General features: G+C 33.4%; 4 protein-coding genes and 1 long non-coding RNA gene across 5 annotated transcripts; 1 reads left to right on the top strand and 4 right to left on the bottom strand.

Annotated features, from left to right (window-relative positions):
* Positions 1-2,198: 2,198 nt before the first annotated feature.
* On the bottom strand, positions 2,199-5,902 carry LOC111700064 (E3 ubiquitin-protein ligase arih1). Its single transcript, XM_023470881.1, has 3 exons — positions 5,796-5,902; positions 4,914-5,046; positions 2,199-4,393 (listed from the first exon to the last, which is right to left on the bottom strand). Exons 2-3 carry the CDS (start codon positions 5,043-5,045, stop codon positions 2,261-2,263), a joined length of 2,265 nt encoding a protein of 754 aa, XP_023326649.1. The 5' UTR covers position 5,046; positions 5,796-5,902; the 3' UTR covers positions 2,199-2,260.
* A 3,015-nt stretch (positions 5,903-8,917) lies between these two features.
* LOC111700053 (60S ribosomal protein L17) lies at positions 8,918-11,415 on the bottom strand. The gene is made up of 6 exons (XM_023470870.1): positions 11,333-11,415; positions 10,696-10,812; positions 10,187-10,355; positions 9,783-9,893; positions 9,416-9,454; positions 8,918-9,027 (listed from the first exon to the last, which is right to left on the bottom strand). Exons 1-6 carry the CDS (start codon positions 11,398-11,400, stop codon positions 8,965-8,967), a joined length of 567 nt encoding a protein of 188 aa, XP_023326638.1. The 5' UTR covers positions 11,401-11,415; the 3' UTR covers positions 8,918-8,964.
* LOC111700052 (G patch domain-containing protein 4) lies at positions 11,405-16,450 on the bottom strand. The gene is made up of 7 exons (XM_023470869.1): positions 16,370-16,450; positions 15,721-15,808; positions 15,348-15,426; positions 14,906-14,988; positions 14,530-14,614; positions 13,384-13,463; positions 11,405-11,991 (listed from the first exon to the last, which is right to left on the bottom strand). Exons 1-7 carry the CDS (start codon positions 16,434-16,436, stop codon positions 11,535-11,537), a joined length of 939 nt encoding a protein of 312 aa, XP_023326637.1. The 5' UTR covers positions 16,437-16,450; the 3' UTR covers positions 11,405-11,534.
* On the bottom strand, positions 16,436-19,593 carry LOC111700054 (ubiquitin-like protein FUBI). Its single transcript, XM_023470871.1, has 5 exons — positions 19,488-19,593; positions 18,423-18,503; positions 17,811-17,930; positions 17,419-17,486; positions 16,436-16,592 (listed from the first exon to the last, which is right to left on the bottom strand). The coding sequence occupies exons 1-5, from the start codon at positions 19,551-19,553 to the stop codon at positions 16,535-16,537; spliced, it is 393 nt and encodes a 130-aa protein (XP_023326639.1). The 5' UTR covers positions 19,554-19,593; the 3' UTR covers positions 16,436-16,534.
* A 663-nt stretch (positions 19,594-20,256) lies between these two features.
* LOC111700074 (uncharacterized) lies at positions 20,257-20,870 on the top strand. The gene is made up of 2 exons (XR_002764912.1): positions 20,257-20,339; positions 20,757-20,870. It is a non-coding gene; the product is annotated as an uncharacterized LOC111700074 (long non-coding RNA).
* The last annotated feature ends 263 nt before the right edge of the window (positions 20,871-21,133 follow it).

Genomic DNA, 21,133 nt, shown 5'->3' with positions numbered 1-21,133 from the left:
AAGGGGGGGGGGGTGATGAAGCTGAAATTCAAAAGGAGGGCTGCAGGGGCGCAGAAGGTTGAGAGGGACATTAAATTTTTCATATTTATTATTTTATGCAAACTATTTTAAAAAGACCGTGAAAAATGGTAGAAGTTCCTGATTTTTTATTACAAAATAATATTTGGAATCAAGGTTTGCTGACGTAATCAGTGTCGAAGAGAGAAAATATTTTTTTGAAATATTTTCAAGTAGTCTGTTCCAGTTCCAGTTTCCTGTCCATATATATTTGAATTTAAAAAAAAATTTGTTTTCTTTTAACATATTTTCCGGTGTTTACTTCAAGACATATATTCTCGTTAAATCACTAAATTGAACCTTTTTTTGATCAACTAAATTAAACACATTATTCAACAACCAGAGAAAGGTTTGCGTTTATATTTACGGCATATTTATATGTCAACGTTAAATCAAGTGACCGTCAATTTGAATCTCACATGACCTATTCACGAAAATACAAAGCCCTTTATCGGATAAAACCGCAATTAAAAATAATTAATGTTCATCATCTTCAGCAGATAATCACAGGTTACCATTGTGAATCGGACAGTCTCAGGACCAGAATTTAATCTTAGTACGATAAAATTTAGAATAAAAAGTTTTAAATGATTCATTTACTGTTTTGGCATAGAATAAAATTTTAATTTTTAAAAGTTTAAAATTCGGTGATGGTGATGGACCAAACCTCTGTAGAGTTAAAAAAGTTGATGTTATGTTCCACATTTATTGAATATATATTTCGGTCTGGGTTGACCCTCGTCAATTCTAACGTTATGATAACCATCAAAATCGATAAAAAAAAATATAAAAAAATGTTTGTTAAAAATCACAAGAAAATAAACAAACAAAAAAGATTATTCAAAATAAAAATTAAGGATTTCTGAAAAAGTTACAACATGCAGAAATAAAATGTGTGTAATAGTTAGTTACGATTAAGAATAAGAAGAAAAATCTGAATTTATATATGTGCGCAATGATTTACACTAAAAAAAAATCATATGATGCAGAAAGTTGTTTCTCTTTATCAAGATATGAATTTCTACATTGTTTTTGGTTTTGTGTAACAAGAACACCTTATTTTATTTCTTAGTAAACACAAATTGTAATCTATCTTTTTTGTGCTCTTTAAGGCTCTTTAATCGAGCTCCACTAGACTAGGCTGAACCGGTCGGGCCCAAATTTTTTTGTGGGACCTCACGTAACCCCAGGGAAAGTTTATGAATGATCAAAATTTTAAAAATTTGTGTTTAAAAGTTTTTTATTTTAGTAAAATTTTGAAAATGCGCGAAAAAATATTATGAAATCCGCAAACTTTTTTTGTTTGTTTTTGTTTTATACTGTACAAAGAGAAGATGCTCACACAACACCATGAAAAGTTGAAAGAGCTGATGGGCGCGAAGCGCCCTAAAAGTCTAGTCTATATATAAATTTGGCTTGTCTGTCTGTTTGTTTGTATCCAATAAACGTCAAAACGGCTGAACCGATCGGGCCCAAATTTTTTGTGGGCCATCACGTGACCAGAGGGAAGGTTTATGAATGATCAAAATTTCAAATATTTGTCTCCATCAAAATTCGATCTTCATTAAATTTTTGAAAAATTTGAAAATCCACGAATTTTTTTTGTGAAAATCCGCGAATTTTTTTGTTTTACGATGTACACAAAGAGAAAATGTTCACAATTAATTTAGAAGATGGGCGCGAAGCACCCTATAAGGCTAGTATACTTAAATTTGACGTGAAATGTTTTAAAAAAGATTGGGGGGGGGGGAAGTTGGGAATTTACTTTGATGTTACCTTTTACTATTTGAAAAATCTAATGATAAATTTTTATCTTTAAGTCCTAGAGAGCTTGCTTATTTTCCTAGCTCTGTTGTTCAGAAATCCAAGAAACCTAATTTGAATTTTCCTACAATATTTTATATAAAGAATTTCACCATTATGTAAAACAGCAAGAGTAAGACACATTAATTTTACATATTTCAAAGCATAAAATGAATTATCCAATTTGTGCTCTCTACTTACATTAAAGAACAACCAAAATTTGTTTCAAAATTTAGTTTAAAGAAATATTTATAGCTATTGCATGAGAGCGTCCATGTTTTTGATCAAAGTGAAAAGTTTAAAGGGCACCGTTGTAAACGGGACAAATCACTAATAAATGAATTCAAATTATGTATTCCAAACAATATTAATATTGAAAATTTTAAGTATCACATTATTTTTATTTTGATAATTTCATTGATCTTTCTAGAACATGAATCAAAGTTGCAAGGCGTTTAATCTGCTCTTTCCAGCGTTTCCCGAGAGTGGGATTGGTAAGTGCCTCATCTATCTCAATAAGATTCATGTACTTCTGGCTTATCCTAATCCTTCCAGAGGCAGTAGCGTTTTCCCGGCGCAGTGCTGAGTTTAGCAAGAATTGACGACCCTCTGTGCAAATGTTAACAGCTCTGGTTAAGATGTCCATGATCAAAAGGCCCCGATCCGTTTTTTCCAAAATCTCTTGTCGGTGCTTCTCCATGTTGTCGAAATACCAGGTTCTGTCCGCAGCCAAGAACCTATGTGCCATTGTCTCTATTCTATACTTTTTAGAGCTCAGCTTTTGCCTTTTAAGGGATAAATGCAGATGGAAGTTTTCAATTCTTTGTCTTGAAAAATTTTCGGTTGGAAATGGTAAGATTTCAATCTTTTCCAATGGTTGATTTATCTTTCCACAGATACCAGTATGGTCATCATGCTTTTTACCACAGCCCCAACAAAACCCAGTGTTGCAAACAGTGCAGTGCAAATAGTTGCAGCCCCACATTTTCTCCCACAATGTGTGACATGATGGACATTTACGTACCTCCACCTCTGTCTCAAGTGACGCATGTTCATCCAGTTTGTTCTTGAAGTTGATAAAATCGTGGCTTTCTTGACAGCTGGAGGGAAAATGACATTGGCCTTTGCAAGAAAGACACCATTCTACGCCACAAACACATTTGACTTCATTGACGAGCTTGAATTCCTTTAGTTTTACAATGTGTTTACAATTGGGGCAATCATAAATGCTAATATTGGTTTCAACCAGAACGGAAAGAACTCTACTAATATAGTCTAGAAGACATGTGGTGGGGAGAAACCATCCAAGAATAGAAATTGGGACAGGAATGGTGCATCCATATGCAGGGCATAGAATTAGTCTTGTCTTTGATTTGACCTGGACACCAAGATACAAAGACCAGCAACTGCTGCAATATCCATCTCCACAAGACCCGCTGTAGCAGAGATCTTCTTCGCTGAAGCAAATCATACAACTGGCTGCTGTATGTTTATCACTTGCGGAGCAATCACCTTCACTCACTTCAGAAGAACTTGATTCTTTGTTGAATAGTTCAAGAAATGCTTGGTCTGTTGATACAACCGAATACTTTCCAAAATCAACATTATTCTTCTTTGATGATCCAGCAAAGATTTGATCCGCTAAAAAACAAATCTCCTTAATGGTTGTACACTCTGCAAACACATCTAAAATGTTTTCAAGTTCTGTTTGCAAACTTAAGATTTTCATTCTACACTCAGTACTGTCTTCAGACACAGTAAATGTTATGATTAGAATACCAGTGTTTGGATTGTAAATTGATAGTCTTGTGCTTCGGGCTTCTGATACATTTATCCAATGATCAGGGATTGTTGCTAGTCCTAGTTCTGTTAGAAATACAATGATGGTATCCCCTTCTGGATCATATCGGCTGATTTCTTCAAATTCTTCATCTTCTGAGTCACTGTTGTTTTGATTTTTGTTTGCTAAAGGATCAAAGACGATTTTTCCTCTGTATGATTTCTTCACCGGTTCACATCTCAACTCTGGACTATTCTTTCTCTCACATGTTTTAGCAATGAAATCTTCCAAAGTATGACATTCTTGTCTGTTACACTTGATTTCATCCTCCTGGAGGGTGTCATGGTCCTCATCATCATAGTCGTCATCCAGACCCTCTTCCACCTCAATGCTGATCTGGGCTTTCTTCTGTTTTTTAGGTGTTCTAGAAACATTCCAGATTTTCTTTTCTTCAATGACTAGTTTAACATCTAGTTCTGAATTAAACTGGTGATCTGGAGCTCGAGACTTATTCGATTTCCCTTTTACAATTGGAATCTCGTCTTTGTTTGAGTAATACATCTTGGTGGAGTCAAAGTGAGGGTTATGGTCTACCAGAGCAAAAAGGTTGAATTTCTCATTCTTTAGGTTGTTAATATCTTCATTAAATATCTTGTCAATCTTATCCTGAAGCTCCCAGCGCTTATTCTTGTTGATCGAATACTGTGTCTGATCTGACCAAGCTCCTATTTCAGCATGCTCAGGCAGATAATCCTTTAACAAGTTTAGTAAACTAATATACTTTGTAAAAACTCAATTTTGAATAAAGAAATCTTGAATCTAAGCTTAACAACAACATCTGAAAGGGACTGTAAGAGTAATGTGACCCTTCAAGCAAAGATGGCAATGCCCGATTCATAACGGTGCCCTTGAAACCTTTATCTGTTTAATATTGTGGAAGTTTCTAGGTTTAAAAGTAATTATTTCTGATAATTCCTGTTTGTTTTCCTGCAGTAGATTTGCACAAAATTCATTTTAGTAAAGAACCGCATTTGAAAAGGTTCCGTTTCAATATCATAAACATTGATATCTAATTCATACTTGATCAGACAAAGCGTTTTAGGGAAACGTTGAATATCGGGCATTACCATTTTAGCACATAAACTTTTAATTGAAATTACGCTTACAATCCCTGTAAAGCTTTTAAAAAACTGCTTACCCTTACTTTAAGTTGAAATTGGTTATTTTTATCCATATTTTTTATAAGCTAAAAACTAATTAGGAAAAAATTTACCTGAGCAAAAGTTTGTTTGGCCTCTGTGTTTCCTTTGAATTGTATACAAGACTGCTCAAGCCTCAATCCATTCTTAATCTTCTTTGATCCTCCTCCTGCTCCCTTGGGGGTGTATACACGAGAATACGACATCCTAAATACTTAATGTTCAATATAGGCAGGCACTGTATGCCAAAAAAATTGAATTGAAAGTTTTACTAAAAGTTTATTAAAAACGAACCAAAACGATTGAAAACTTACAGTGAGAACTAGAAAACTCTGAAATGGGAAGACGACTTTTAAAATCAAGTTTAAAAAGTCCAATAAGCAAAAGACACAAAAATAGTGCAGTGTAAACAGACCCATTTCACTAAATTAGGGATTTGATAAGTGTCATAGTAAAAAATTTTGCTTTGTAACAAAATCAAAACACTATTGAATTGCTAAAACGTCGTCTTTTTATTCCATTGTTTTCTGGTCTTTACTATATGTGACATCGAACTACTGAAAGCACTCTTCTCGAAATTACGAAATTTTGAAAAGATACTTTTATATCCCTAACATAACTTTAAATAAAACGCTTGTGATGTCGAAATGTTTTCAGTAAGATCGCTGTTTTAAGTTTTACATAGTGCAGTAAATCTGCAATAATTCAGATTATCATAAAGAACGATATTATTCAAATATTCATCAGTGGAAAAGAAACAATTTTTTGCCGTTTTCCTGCTCGTCAGTTGTTTTCCGGGAAAGGAAATGTTAATGGAAAACTGAAAATGGATGAATATTGATCACATAAAACTAAAAAAGTCACGGAATTAGAAAAATTCAAGAATATTTTTTTAATTATCATTAGGGTGGTATAAAAACAGAGAGAAAAAGTTCTTTTGTGCATTGTTTTCTCACCTATGTTCTTTATGATATTTCTGTTTGAGTGGTGCTAGGTAGGTTCCCTTTAGTTGGTGTGGCGGGAACTGAGGTAAGTTAATGTAAAGGGTTGAATATATAGGAAGAAATATATCAAAATATGGCGCAATATTATCACCATACATATATATATATACTTATATTAAATGTTACAAATTGGAAAACACAATAAAAGTTAAACAAGTCTTAGTTTAAATTTTAAAAAGATAATTGAAGTAAATTTATAAATATCAAACCCTTTATTGTGTTTATTTAGTAACTAAGATATAATGCGATAAGTAGTCATGCCTAGCTGCTTGACTTACATTCAAGCTTTCTATGCTGCCTCATAAATAATTTGAACTTTAAACCTTTACCCAAACATTGCAACATACTCCGCAACTATTTAAATTTTTTTTGTTGATACTTTTATTTAATGGGTGAAAATTTTTTTTTTAAAAACAAATGAAACAAATAAAAACAACAATTATTTTCCTTCTTCAATTTGTTTTTCCTATTTCAGTGTGCTTTTCTTTCATTCATTTCTCATCCCTTTCCTAATTTCTCATTATTTTTTTCATTTTCTCCTTTCCCTTCTAATGTGTCAATTTTTTTTCGTTTTCTCCTTTCTTTTGATTCAATGACATCTTCCTTGGATCGTTTTCAACTTCCCATTTTCATTAACTCCTTAACTTTTCAGTTCCGCAAGCCCATTTCCTTTCTTCGTTTTCTCCCTCCTTTTTTTGATTTTCTCCTTTCCCTTTTCAGAGTATACCCTTCATTCAATCTTCATTTTCTCCTTTCTTTCTTTTTTCAGTTTACCCTTCCCTTCTTCAGTCTCCTTCCAAGTTAACCCTTCTAATTTATGCTTTCCTTTCGTTTTCTCCTTTCCTTTCTTATAAACTCCTTACCTTTTTCATTTTCCCCTTAACTTTTTCAATTTCTCCTTTCCTTTCATTTTTCAGCTTACCCTTCCCTTTTCAGTCTTCTTTCTAGTTTATCTTTCCCAATTCTACATTTCCTCCTTCCATTTTCCATTTTTCGTTAACTCCGTACCTCCATAAAAATCTGAGAAATTTTACAAATTTAAAAATTGTTTTCTCAACATCTGCTTTTCTTAAAACTTTTACCTCGAGAAAAATAAATGCAACAACGAACTATAGTTCTTAGTCTTTATATTTTTTTGGATACAAATATTATTGCAAAGTTTAAAAAAAAAGAAAACGTAGACAGAAAACAGTTTGAAACGTGGGAAGTTTTAAAACACTCACCACACGAGCGGGGGAAAGCAGGCGGCCATGAGCCACAACATTTTCCCCTTCTATGCCACATATTAGCTTTTTATCTTCTGGCAAGCTATAAGCCCCAACCTTTTGGTTTTCCATGTCACACATTTGAGTCTTCCGGCAATTATTATACGTCTTTAAATGATAAATTTAGTGGATTGAAATTGGGATTTTCTAAAATCCAGACGCATTGGACAATAGATGATACACTTAAGAAATTTTAGAAGTTTATCAATGATCAATGTGTTTACTGTTTACTTATCAGTTGATTTAACTGTTTTACAATTTACAAAGAAGATTTTACATTATTGTACGCATTGAGGGCACCAAGACAAGTTGTTTGGGGTAGTCTATAAAAAGAAAAGATGAGAAAAATCCCAATGTTAACTTTATCATTACCTGATCGTTACATTTTCACAAAAAATCTGTTTTTCAATTTTCTCGTTAAATAGTGCAATTTTTCGGTTTAGCAGTTCACATCTAAAGAACATCTTTATTTCAATCTAAAACTTAAATATAAAGATTTTTATAAATTTTGCATGACGTGGCTGGATTTTTGAGTCTCATTGGAAGAATTGGAAACGTAATAATTATCGGAAGACTAGAATGTTCTGGCATGGAAGACCCGGGTTGTGGCTAATGAGGGGGGAACTCCCAGACACCATGCAGACACAAGCCTCTAACGTTGCTAGACAGACCGAGCCTCCGCCATGCAGTAGGAGCCCTCGCTTTGAAGTAAACGAGCCTCCTATATTTGGCAAAGCTTTCTTTAACTCGTGAATCTTTTATTTAAGCTTTACCCTTTTTGGGAACTTTTTTAAAATTCATATTTTTTCCCAATGCCAAATTTTTGATCATCTGAAAAATTTCAAAAAAGATACCGCTTTAATTAAAGATTATAAATTATCGAATAAATTTGCTCTCAGAATTTGTTCTCTTAAAGAATGTTTCAAGTTTCATAAACCACCTTTTTCTAATCATAATTAGTCTTTGATAACTATTCTATGCCCTTTTTTCTAAAAAACATACTAGAACTTCATTACTTCACGTAAAACTATTCTTTAAAGCGGAGGCACATGGCGTCCTGGGGCTCCCTGACTCGGCTTATGGCTGTCGGGAGACGAAAGCCTATGTGGCAAAGAAGAAAATAATGATGTGGCTTAAAGCCGCCAACCTTCCCCCTGCTCACCACACCACACATCCTTTATTAAGCAGTCGTAAAAATCGATTTCAGTTTTAGGTTTAAAGTCGAACACAACTTTAGTTTCAAGGCTATATTCAATGATTGGTTGCTGTATTCTTTTAACCATAATTTCTGCAAGCGAAGCGTTAGCAATGCGATGACTAAGTAAAATTCAAGTCGTCAAAAATAGAAACATCTAAGGTTTACAATGCACATAGATCCAGACATGCATCCGCGAGACTTAAAATAAATTAATAAGGAGTGGTCTTCAAGATTACTTCGCTTCAGAATGGCATATTCTCGTACATTCTTTGGACCTGTATATATATATGAACTAAATATAAACTAAAAAATAGAAGTATTGAAGGTTTACAATCATAGCTCAAAGATTCAGACTTGCATCTGCGAGCCTTAAAATGAATGAAAAACAACGTCTTCGCGATCACGTCGCTTAAAAACGTATTATCATACAGTCTACGACTTTAACGGACACACTTGTTTCTAGTAAAATAAATATTTAGCGCCCAATACATATAAATTTGCATTACGACTTTTTTCTGTCTCAAATTCAAAATAAAATTATCCCTTCGATTATATATTAAATAAAAATAACACTATATCTCTCTCTTTTAAGAAGAAAAAATAAAGAGTAGTTGAGGTTGTAACGCTTTATTGAAGGAAGAGAGTTGAACACATTGATTTACATGCCTCCCTCGCTCCTGCTCGCGGCCATCTTCTGCTTCTGCATCTTCTTCTTACTAACCTAAATATATACATTTATAAACATAGGGATCACGAATTCGAGAGCAGAGATAATTATTTTCATGATATCCCCCCCTCAAATTTTGAGAGAGGTATGTTTGGTCTGAGCGCAATTTTTTTTAAGGTTTTATTCGCAGAATTGAAAAAAAAATGAATTTATGGTTAAAAGTAAGATTAAATCGACGATATTTAACTTTCATTTTTTCCCAAAGAACATTTAATACTCCTGCATAGGAATTCTTGAAAATGTACCCCTGCATTTTTCTTCTTTTCATATGGAGGTTTATTTTTGTAAGCCATCAAATAGGAAGTGCTGGTGAATGTAGAGAGTAAAGTAACTATCAATACGCACAGATTAAAATTCAAAATATTATAAAAATAATGTTCACCTTCTTCTTCTCTGGTTCGTTGTCAGCACGAGCATAGGTCTAAACACAAATAAAACTTAATGGATTGCCGAAACTTTTCTAGAATTAAAAAATTCAGTTTTGCATGTTTATATGTTGCTGTATTCAAATAAAAAAGAAAAACTTGTGCAACAAGCGCAAAATCACATTTTTAAAACAAAACCAGCAAAATTATTGCGATATAAATCAGCGTGGAGGGGGATAAAAAAAACAGATTTATCGACTTAAAAAACGAGCGAGGGGGGTTTCTGTTAACAAAAACGAAAGTTACATCAGCAACTGGTAAATTTTCGAATAGTTCCTACGAAAATAATATACATTAAAAATATAACATCGCAAAAATTATCACCTGCTCCTTCTCTACGAGGGAGAGCTCGATGTGGCAGGGAGAGGACATGTAGGGGTTGATCCTACCATGAGCTCTGTAGGTTCTACGCCTCATCTTAGGAGCACGGTTCACCTGAATAAAACAGATTTTTAACACATTCTCTAGAAATTTGCAACGGTTTGATAAATATTTATTAATTATCAGATAACGCTTCCAAGGGAGCCGTAGGAAATCACGCGTTTTAACACCCACATCAGAAATCAGAAATTATATAACTTAAATTCTGATAAAAGCTTTATAAAGTATTTTGTTCTTGGATAAAGAAAACTACTGGAGAATCCAATCTACATTTGAACTACTTACAATCGAACTACTTACATTTGAACTACTTACAATCGAACGGCACCGAGCGTCCTTATTTTTACCTGAATATGATCAATGACCAGATGATCAGCATCTAGTCCCTTGTATTCAGCATTGCTCTCTGCGTTCTTCAACATATGGAGGAGGAACTCGGCAGACTTGAGGGGCCAACGTCCCTGGCAAGTTCCATGGACAGCAGCCTGGGCGTGGCGACCTACTCCGCCCATAAACCTAAATACAACGGTCATCAGTAAAATCAATCAATGAAAGCATCGCATAGTAGACAGCATTAATTATCAGCGATAACTTTGTAATCTTGAAGAAATGAATTTCTTCAATTCTTTCATACGAACGAGAAAAACATCATGTTAGTTTAGTGTAAATAAAGCTTCTTTATTTTGAATGACACTTCATTAGTAATATGGAAAATTAAAACAGTTTTACAAAATCCAACGATCCAAATTTCAGTCTCAAAATCATATCAGGACACCTCCGATTAAGCTTTAGTGCCTGGAAATATCAAACAAAAATATGAATCGATCTAGGGAAATAATTGCGATTAAAATCTTACCTTCTAAAGGGGACGATCTCCTTCTTGGCAATGACGTTCTTTAAGTACATCTTGGCCCTGTTGAGGGGCATCTTCTTGATAGCCTGAGCTGTCTCGCGGGTATTCTTGAAGTGAACCCTGAACATCAACAATTATTTAAATGCCAAGAACACTATAAAGTAAACATATTTAAAAAACAAAGACAATTTGTTAAATTCAGGCAGATATGACCAATGAACGTTTTGTAGCGGCAAATCTATGAAGGAATTATAACCGCAGTTAGAGAAAAAAAATTGACAAGTTGTAAGTGAATATAAATTCTCCTTTATGGAACATTAATCGAATGACCCCATTTATAAAGTGGCATACCCGATTCACAACCATTTTATCTTTGACAATATGTTTTAAGGGCAAAGTTCTAAATCAGTCATAAACTTGCATTTTCAGCGCTTTAAAATCTTTGAAAATTCCAGTTATCTAAATAACTTTCGAATGATGATAGCTGCTTTTTATTGTAAGAAAAGATCTCAATAAGTACGGAGCAACTCTTCAGAGAAATCCGTATCAAACTTGATCCTTACATACATTTCATCTATTATGAAGACGACATTCAGTCCAGAGTTAATGTTACAACCGCACTAAACATGTTCTACGTTACCTAAGGTTGGTTCCCCTGGCCTTTGCGCTCTTCGTGGCATTATCAGGTTCAATTGCGTAACGACCCATTCTCTCTGCAAATGTGCACAATAATTAAATTTTGGCATATAAAACTTTAAAATCTACAGGGCGGGTCTTTTTACTCCACTTTAGTTTTGTTCGCCCTGTAGAGAAAATATCATGGCACCGATAATTTCCTTCTTTCAATCTTCAGAATGTTTCTTCTTTTTTGACTTCTTTTTCTTAATTTTCTCTTCCTTAGCTGGTTCGCTTTGCTCGAATTCTGTCTCGGTATTTTTCTTGGATTTCTTAATGGGAGGCTCGGGGTAATCAATCAGGGGCTTTAAGGAATCTAAATCTGTGACCTTTTTCTTCTTTTTACGTTTCTCTGGTAAAGCTTCTAAAGATTCTTCTTCCTCTTTATTTTTCTTCTTTTTCCTTTTCTTCTTAATTTCAGATTCACACTGGGTTAACGAGGATAAAGGAACAGTTTCAGATTCTGGATCAGATTTACGTTTCTTGGATTGGGTTGGATTTAATCTCTCTTGTTTCTTGAGCTCCTCGGCCGCTTGTTTGGCCAGATATTCCTCCATATATTTTTTCTCCGCCTCTTCCACTCTCGCTAGTTTGGCGGACATCGTCTGCCCATGACGAGCTCCCCTAAAGTAATAATAGAATAAAATCGACTGAATATTTTAGCAGGGGTAAATTATTTCCCGCCAGGTGGCAAGTATGTTCCAAAAGTGGCTTAATCGCTTATTCGAGGGTAAAAATTAGCTTGTTTTAAGAAGAATTGTGGGAAGCCATGCGATATCTCAAGCATTGTCCCCCAGACACACTGCTGAAAATGAACCATCAGGTTTCAAGTCAAAACACCTCATTTTTTTTCTTTGGAATATATTATTATGCAGGCTTCGAGATATAATCTAAACCTAGGTAATTTTATTAAATCCATTTTAAAGAAATTGTAAAAATCGAGTCGAAATTCAATCGTAACGGTAGGTTCTAAGATTTATCAAGATTTTGGGTTTTTAGTGATATTTTTAGAATCGATGATGGCAGGGTTCCCAAATTTTGTCCTTTACAATCATAAGCAGTGTTTCGGATCCATATCATTTTGATTCGGATCCGGATCCGCGGATCCGCATCCGTGATGATGGATCCGGATCCGAGGCAACTTTTGATTCTGTGAATCGGATTTTCCCTATTAAATGTTATGCAAGGTTATAATTTATAAACTATAGTAATCCTAAAGTTAAAAATGTCGTCATTACTATTACATAAATGTAAACATTAAATTATTAAAGATAATTTTGAAAAATTTTCGTCATGTAAATAATACATTTACGAACCATTTTGATTTATTTATTCCATGGTTTTGGTTAATTTTTGGCGCTACCCGGATCCATATCAACGTTTCCTGATACGGATCCGGATCCGGATCCGAAACACTGATCATAAGACATGTTTTAGCAAAAAAATCAAAGTCTAACTCTTAAGTGAACTTTATAATTGCCCAATTTCTGTCTGAAAAAACTTTATGAAGTAAAATCAGTAAAAAATTACATCAAAAAACTTTTTTGGACCGCATTTTGACAGTAAGTTGAGTTAGGGGTTTGATTTTTTGCTACAATAAGTTTCATGACTGTTAAAGAAAAATGATAAAATTTGGAGACCATGTCATATACTGTAAAAAATCGCCAAAAAACCAAGAATTAGCCGATTAAGTCTTGAAACGAAAGTTTTGTTTAATTTAAGACCTGTGAATGCACTTGATTTCTACAATTTCTTAAAATGATTTGCTCAAAATTCCCAAGGTGGCATTTTCAAAAATAAAGATTATATTTTAGTAGCCTGCAAATAAACATAATCCAAAGAAAATGTTCAGGTGTTTTGACCTGATCGTACATTTTCAGCAGTGTGCAGACCTCAAAAATTCAAATAATAACGGTGTGATCTTGTCTGCTTGCATTAGACTCATTTAATGCTTCATGAATTTAATTGATAAATAGTTAAAATAATAATCCGCCCAGTGCATAACTTCAAACTTACTTGTGCGCAGTTCGACCACCACAAGCTTTTAATAATTCCTCATCAGTCAGTGTTCGTATTTTTGACAAGTCCTTCACTTCCTATAATTAAATGAAAATAATTTTTTTTTAAAGATTATTTTGATGATACACCGAACGTAAAATTATCCTATCAAAGATAAGAAGTCGCTTTCAAAGATCAATACCAACCCCAGCACATCAAGTAGCAACGTCTTTTGAATTAAGTTGTCAATCCCTTAAAGGGAGTGACCGGCTACGTGAGGTAAACTGAGTATACAGCGTTGGGGAAAGCTTCTTTCGGATTCATTTGAGACGTATGAAACTTTCTAAAGATCTGTAAATCCTGAGTTTGAGTGCAAATTCGATGTTCAAAACTCCTACTTTGGGGTTGGATACGTTTTCAGAATTAGTTTTTTTTAAATTATTAAACAACGACGACATAAAAAGAAAAAAAAGTTTTACAGTAAACTACAAACATCATGTATAGGAACATGTTGAGAAAATAAAAATTAATCTTATCATCGAAAATAAGTAATCTTGTTCAATTATTAGTTTCTATTATATCATTATTCTGGCTTCTAATTATTCACAGATTTTTCGCAGATTTTCTATAATTATTATTGAATTTGAAAAGACGACATTTGAAGAATTTGAAGAAATCTGCGAATAAATTCAAAGAAAATTAGAAATTCAATATAATAATAAAAACGAAATAATCGATTTTAGCATTGATTTATTGACAAATTCCTTTTGAGAAATATGTTCCTAACCCTCTAATTACTGTATAATTTTTACTTTATTTTTCGTTGTCGTTATCTCATAATAAAAAAACTAATTCTGAAAACGTATCCACCCCCAAAGTAGGAGTTTTAAACGTCGAATTTGCGCTCAAACTCAGGATTTACAAATCTTAAAAAGTTTAATATGTCTCAAATGAATCCGAAAGAAGTTTTACACAACACTGCATACTCAGTTCAACTACCTGACATAGCCAGTCACTCCCTTTAAATATAGTCGCTTAAAAAAATTATAATTCAGTTAGTAAAAAGAATAAGCACTCGCGAACTTTAGTTAGTCTAATTCTAAAACCGGAAACAGTCTACTTAAAGTGAAAAATATGTGAACCATAAAAAAGAAGTGCTCTTACCTCAATCGTATCTGCAGTATCATCTTCCACCAGTTTTCCTCCTTCTAGAGTTCCAGATTTCACAAAGTGGGAATACAGTTTATTTCTAAAAAATATTTAAGATATAACTAAGATTAAAATTTTAGCTTGGCTTTCGCGTGGCCTGAACCCGATATCCATGTTAAACTTAATTATTAAGGGCAATCCACAAGATAATCAAGAAATAAGTCAAGAAACGGGTGGCTTAATATTAAGAGAGGAACCAACGGTTACAAACACTGGTTGGATAAGAATAAAAGAAATAAATAAACCGTAGGTGGAGTTAAAAGTACATAAAAAAATTGCAACAATTGATAAAAAAAAGACAAGAGATGTACCAATAAAAATCACAAAATACCTGATTTCTTTCTGCATTTTCCGTCGGAGTTTTTTGGTAGAAACTTCAGATTTATCGCTCAGAAATTCAACTTTCACTTCACCCTAAAATACAAGGTTACGTTACAAATATAAAAAGAAATAAAAGAAACACTGCGGAGATCGAAATTTAAGCATGAGCACGCAAGTAATACTAAGTACTTGATTTATGTAAGGTCAAAAGTTTGGGTGACGCTTTCAGTGGTTTAAGATGTAGGGGTGCATATNCCCCCAATGTTTGTTCCTATGTATGCTTGGCGCGGAGCGCTAATTACTAATTGTAATTAATGCATTTGAGAAACCCAATGAATTTTAAAGAAAACAATGAAAAAAAACTTTCCCTCTGATAAAACTGTTAATTTTTCTCACAGGGCATCAGAAAAAAAACCACCAAGTAAAGTAAGTAAATATTATACTTAACATACCTTGGATTCATCCACCGTGATTCCTTTAGCAGCAGTGTTAAACACGTGATCCCACCAATGAAATTCAAACTCCTCGGCTCTAAAATATATATTTATGAAAATAACAATGTTAAACTTAATTTAAGTGGCACTGATCTTCGCATACGGGTTACTTAAGAAAGGAAAAAACTTTCTTCATTATTGGATGAGAACTAAGAATTTTTTTATTATTAACCAGTTAACTCTATGAAGGAAAGGTCACTTGAATCAAGGCAATTCCTATATATCATTTTTCTGAAGTAAAAACTGATGCAAGAGTTTTTCTGTTCTAAGAAATTATTTTTTTTTATAAAAACAACTCGTCGAAAATAAAAGAAGATTATGAAAGGGTTACCTTGAATGTCCTATCCCTGATTGGTCGAATTTAAGTTTTGGTTTGAGTGCATCCGTTATACCCTGACCCTTTCTACCAAGTCCATCTCCTAAAAAATAAGTCATTTTTATTTACGGTGCTTTTATTAATAGTGAGCGATTTCTCACAAGTTTCATCACAAAAAATCGGATCGTACTTTTATACAACAGTTTTCCACTTGGGATTGTGTCGCCAGTTTAAAAGTACACGCAATGCCCTAAATTTAAAACCAAGAAGTCTATTTTAACGTTCACATGTTTCAGAGAGCTATCCTGTCAAATGTTATTTCAGAACCGGGCTTTATGATAAATTTGTTTAAGTTTAGCGTTGTTATAAAGTGAAAATTCCGACTTTGAGCGCGCAATATCAAGTGAAACTAAATGCTCGATTTACACCAATACCCTTAAGAGCTTTGTCTGATCAAGTACAAGTTATCCAAATCTTGGTTAATTTAGATGCTTTTTTAGTGGTTTCTCAGCCAAAGTGACTTGCTCATTTCTTGCTTAAAAGAAACAATAAGAATTTTCACGAAAAATTACACTTTCCGCTCTTTTCTATTTAAAAAAAAAAACGACGCAAACAAACGCAAATGCTTGGCACCGCAAAAATCTGAAATCATTGAAATTCTGACCTTTTTTCCATCCCTGAGTCTCCATGTGTTTCCAGGCAAACTCTGATCCGGCGCCGCCATTTTTCATTTCTGAAACCAAGAGATGGGGTCAAGGTTGGCAGACACTTATCTTGACCTCATGAGGTCGAGATAAATGATTTAAAGATGGGTCGACACAATACAAGTTTAGGAGTTGGAGTTAGGTCCCTTCTTACGTCCAAAGGTCTCGACAACGTTCACGAACCTGAAATAATAAAAAGAATTTAGTCGCAACTAACAAAACAGTTTTATCATAATTAACTTTTTTTATAAAAAAAATGTTTTCAAGGCTGAAAGAAATTGGATATAACCAAGAATGTGAAGCAAGGAAAGTTAATTGCAGTTGCGTATACTCTGCGTACATATTGAAACCAGTTCTCTCTGGGCGGAATTTAAAAAAAAGAATAGATGCCTCAGTGTTCGTTTAGTGTCCGAGGAGGTTAAAAGCACTGAATTTTGGTAATTTTGATAATTCACTTTATAGCTTCTTAAGACCAGAATATTTTATTGATTATTTAAGTGAAAGACGGATCCCATGTCAGGCTTCGACATCCGTCTTGTGTTTACATTACCGCCCAGGGACAGTTCACTGCAGTACAAAAGATGCGTACACCTCTGAAATAACTTTCCTTGTATTAAATCCTTGGCTATAACCGTTTAATTTCCTATTATTTAAGTGAATTACAAGAAACAAGTTTCACATAGACATTATCAGAGTAAGGTTCAATTCGTCGAGTTTAATAAAAAAACTTTGGTTATAAAGGAGAGTTCTGCCCCCTTTCGATTCATATCATATGAAAAAAAATCAAATTAAATATTAATTATAACGATTTCCCCCCCAACGGAACAGAACAATTAAGGAATCTACTTTAATTATCTCAAATAAGTCATCTAAACCTATTCTTGAATATTTTACTATTATTATTCAAGAATACACCAAATAAAAATGACTTGCAAAAAAAATCTGCAATTGATCGCATTAAACCGACCCTTACACAATATAAAGTAAATTCAACTTGAAAGTGTCCTACCTTCTATTGTACTGGATCCTCCTCTTGGCACGGCCAGTCTTCTTCTTCTTCTTCTCTCCGGCCTCAACCTGAACAAGAATATAATTATATAAACAAAATTCAATATTTGTTAGCCATCTTTTTTGCAATATTTAGAAAAATTAAGTATTATCTTCCGGAATGATCAAGAATGGATTCACAAAAAAAAGTTTAAATGTTGTTTAAAAGAATAAACACGAACATGATTTTAACAATTTGAAATTAATTTGATTATTATTGATTTTTGGAAATATTTTAGATTAGGACAGGACTATAGGTTGACAATAGTGTGCAATTGCTAGTCATTATCAAGACCTGTATCGACAATTTTCATTATGTAGCATTCTATTTAAAATAATTTAACGGATGACTACCTTGGGAGTCTGTCCCCTAACTTTACCAGCACGAGCCAAGGATCCGTGAACCTTTCCTCCTCTCAGGGGGATGGTGAGGTCAACAGCCTGGTTCTCAAGAGCGCTGAGGCTCATCTCATTCTAAGAAACACATACATTATATAATTATCAAATGGGTTCTCTAGGGCACTCCAACTCATCTCATTCTAGGAATAGAAGGAATTAAGGTTCTTTGAAGCACTCCAGACTTCTCATTATAGGATAAAAACGTAGTACAGATAACAGCATGGTTCTCTTACTTGCACACACTTCATGTATCGAATAAATTAACATTAAATAGGGACATAACTTACTTATGTGACCAAGTAAAGCAGGGACATACAGGGTGTCCCACGAAACATGACATTTAAAAAATCGTTATTTTTAGTTAAAACATCGTTTTGCTTCATTATCTTTTACTTTGAAATCAATTTTAATATAACATGACTCCCATATAATATTTTTATTGATCTTTGGTACCAAACAACTTAACAAATTATGGAAAAATTCATTCTAAACTATTCACCAACTGTCATGTTTCGTGGGACACTCTGTATTATTATCTTGTGAACACGGACATCACAAAAATCTCACCTCCAGGGGGGAACCGCAGCAGAAGAGGTTGAGCATCTCTGGCTCAACTCCCTCGAGGAGGGCCAGCTGGGACCTCAGAACCTATTCAAAAAAACATCAATAATGAGGAAATAGAACTCTACAGTAATTTCAATATACTTCTGGCGAACAATGCTAACGAAACAAACTTTGATCCATTACTTGGGAGTGAAGATTTTAGATTCTTTAACATGAAAGCAGCAGAAATTTGACTTTTATACTGAAGGGACGAACACGTGTATTGTATGATTAAATCGGCGGGTCTGTCCTTTTTACAGACCCCCATCCCCTTCCTAACAATTTTATACACGACTTAAATTTCAACTATTTTGAACAGAAAATATTTATTGTTTTATTTCTGGGCTGAGCGGTGAGGCCAGGAAAGACCTTCCATTTCTACAAAATTAGTATACATTTATAGTTGGGTTAAGACACTTTCAGGACTAAGCGCTGCGGCTTAGACAGGCCAGTATAGGCCGCTTCATTTAAGCCAAATCGTACGAATAATAAAGCCTGCCAGGTGGATTTAAGGCTAGATTATCAACCGTCGTGTTTCATCAGAGGTGTTTATCATGGCATTAACGATAATGCTTCGATGAGTTAAGATTTGTAAGTCCACCAGCACGGGTGGATTTACCCTAGATTTGCTACCCTATATCCTTTGATTAATTGGGTTTAGTTTAGATTAGGAGGGAGAACGAGATTTTTAAAAATAAATAAGATAGATGGATAGAAAAAAAGAGATAAAAGATGAAGAAAAAAGAAAACATCAAAAATGATAAAATCTTAAAAGGACTTTTTTGTTTAAAAAAAAACACTTTTCAACAATGAAAGAAACCATTACTACGAAAATATAGATCTTTATTAAAAAAGTATTATCTAAAAAATATTAGTTTAAATAAAAACAATATTTTTCAAAAATATTTTTGTAAAAAACTTAATTTTTAAAATGTTGCATAATATAATTTCACAGATTATGTTCAGAATTATTTTTGTAATTACAATCAATATCTACACTCAAAACCCTTAAATAAAGATCTACCTTACCTCGACATTAGCGTCGGGGCTCACGTCTAGGACGTGGGTAGCTTGCGAGCGAACAATCAACTGCATAATGGACTTCTGAAATACAAAATAAAATCTCTCTGCAACATGCCCAAATTGTGCCATATTTAAAGGAATTTTATAATATCATATGGAATACGAAAATCAAATAACTAACAAGTAAAAAACCTAAATCTTGAGTTTGGCTGTGGTGAAAGACTGGAACGTTAGATGAAAGATAAAGAATTGTACACAGTAAGCATAATTTAGTAGCCAGTTCTAAGAAAGTATTAGGAAGTATTCAGTATCTGTAAAATACTTAGTAAACAAATTTAGTTATAATTCTCAAACTGATAAGTCATTGATCAAAACCGTAACCCAGTTTCAAATGTTCACATTTAATCCAGCATAAAGCATTTAACAACCTAAAGAGTTCGAATCCGCTGATTCAAGAATTTTAAGTTTACTAAACGACGCTTGCACCCTCTCACACGTGAACACGAGGCGAACTAATTTGAAATAGTTTGGTTTGGTTTATTCTATACTCTTAGATATATCGAGTAGATTTATTTTTATCAAGACGACATTTATAACCTCTTACTTTACATAAAAACGTTTATTTTTTCAATCAAGCTTGAATTAATTTTCAAATTCGCCATGCTTTTATTAAAGATTAACAAATGTACCATTTTTAAGCATTAAAGTATCTAAAATCAACAAAAATGTATAATTGTTTAATGTTTTCAAGTAAGCGTATCTACTCGATATAAATCAGAATCAAAACAAAAACAGACGAATATTTACCCACGTGTGTGATGCAATTTTTCAAGTTTTAAAGGTTAAAAATCTAATAAGGTAATGTGAATATTATGGAAAAGACACTATAAATTAATTATTTAAAGGCATTGGGATCCAGTTAATGTGTAGAATGGATTGACGATATCAATATTCTGTGAGATAACTCAATTATAATAAACTTGGTTTTTATCATAGAGTATGTTCTCAAACATTAAGTACGACGGATACTTTGCGGCTAGGACACATGATACAGCAACGTAGCTGTTACGCTTAGTTTATTTTACTAGTTTGTCACAACATTTTTTCTGTTATTTGAAATGTATTATTACTTTTTTTTGACAATTGACCTATATTGTGCTTCATTGAATGTGAATTATTCTTCTTCTTCAAACTTTTATTAAATAAACAAATCAGCATCTTTTACAAAATTTAATAAACAAAAATCACAAGGTTAATTAATTATATTATGAGTAGTTCTAGACCTTCCGAAAATGGAGAATGTTGGAGGACTATTTGAACACTCTCCGGACGGAGACAGGGTTGCAGTTTCTTTCGGAAACAAAATATCTGTTCTCAATTCCGAATCAGGTTCATATTTTTTCTGGGTTAACACACTTAAGAGAATAAGGCTCGTCCCCACCCTATTTCTGAAAATTCTTATTCTAACAAAGTACCTAGAGGTCTAACTTGCTCTTAGTTTTCGATTCTACGTTTCTGGGGGGTCCTCCCTCTGTCTTGATTAAAAAATAAAACTTTTGTCCAGGTTTCTTGTATGCGTTTAGGGGTGTATTTACTAAAATAAGAAAAAGAAATGGTTGAAAGGGACGGAAAAACTAATTTTTATGAATCAA

The sequence above is a fragment of the Eurytemora carolleeae genome, unplaced genomic scaffold, assembly GCF_000591075.1.
Source record: "Eurytemora carolleeae unplaced genomic scaffold, Eaff_2.0 scaffold92, whole genome shotgun sequence".
Taxonomy (NCBI): Eukaryota; Metazoa; Arthropoda; class Copepoda; order Calanoida; family Temoridae; genus Eurytemora; species Eurytemora carolleeae.
The sequence above is the reverse complement of the archived record's forward strand: the minus strand, read 5'-3'. Positions and strand labels throughout refer to the sequence as shown.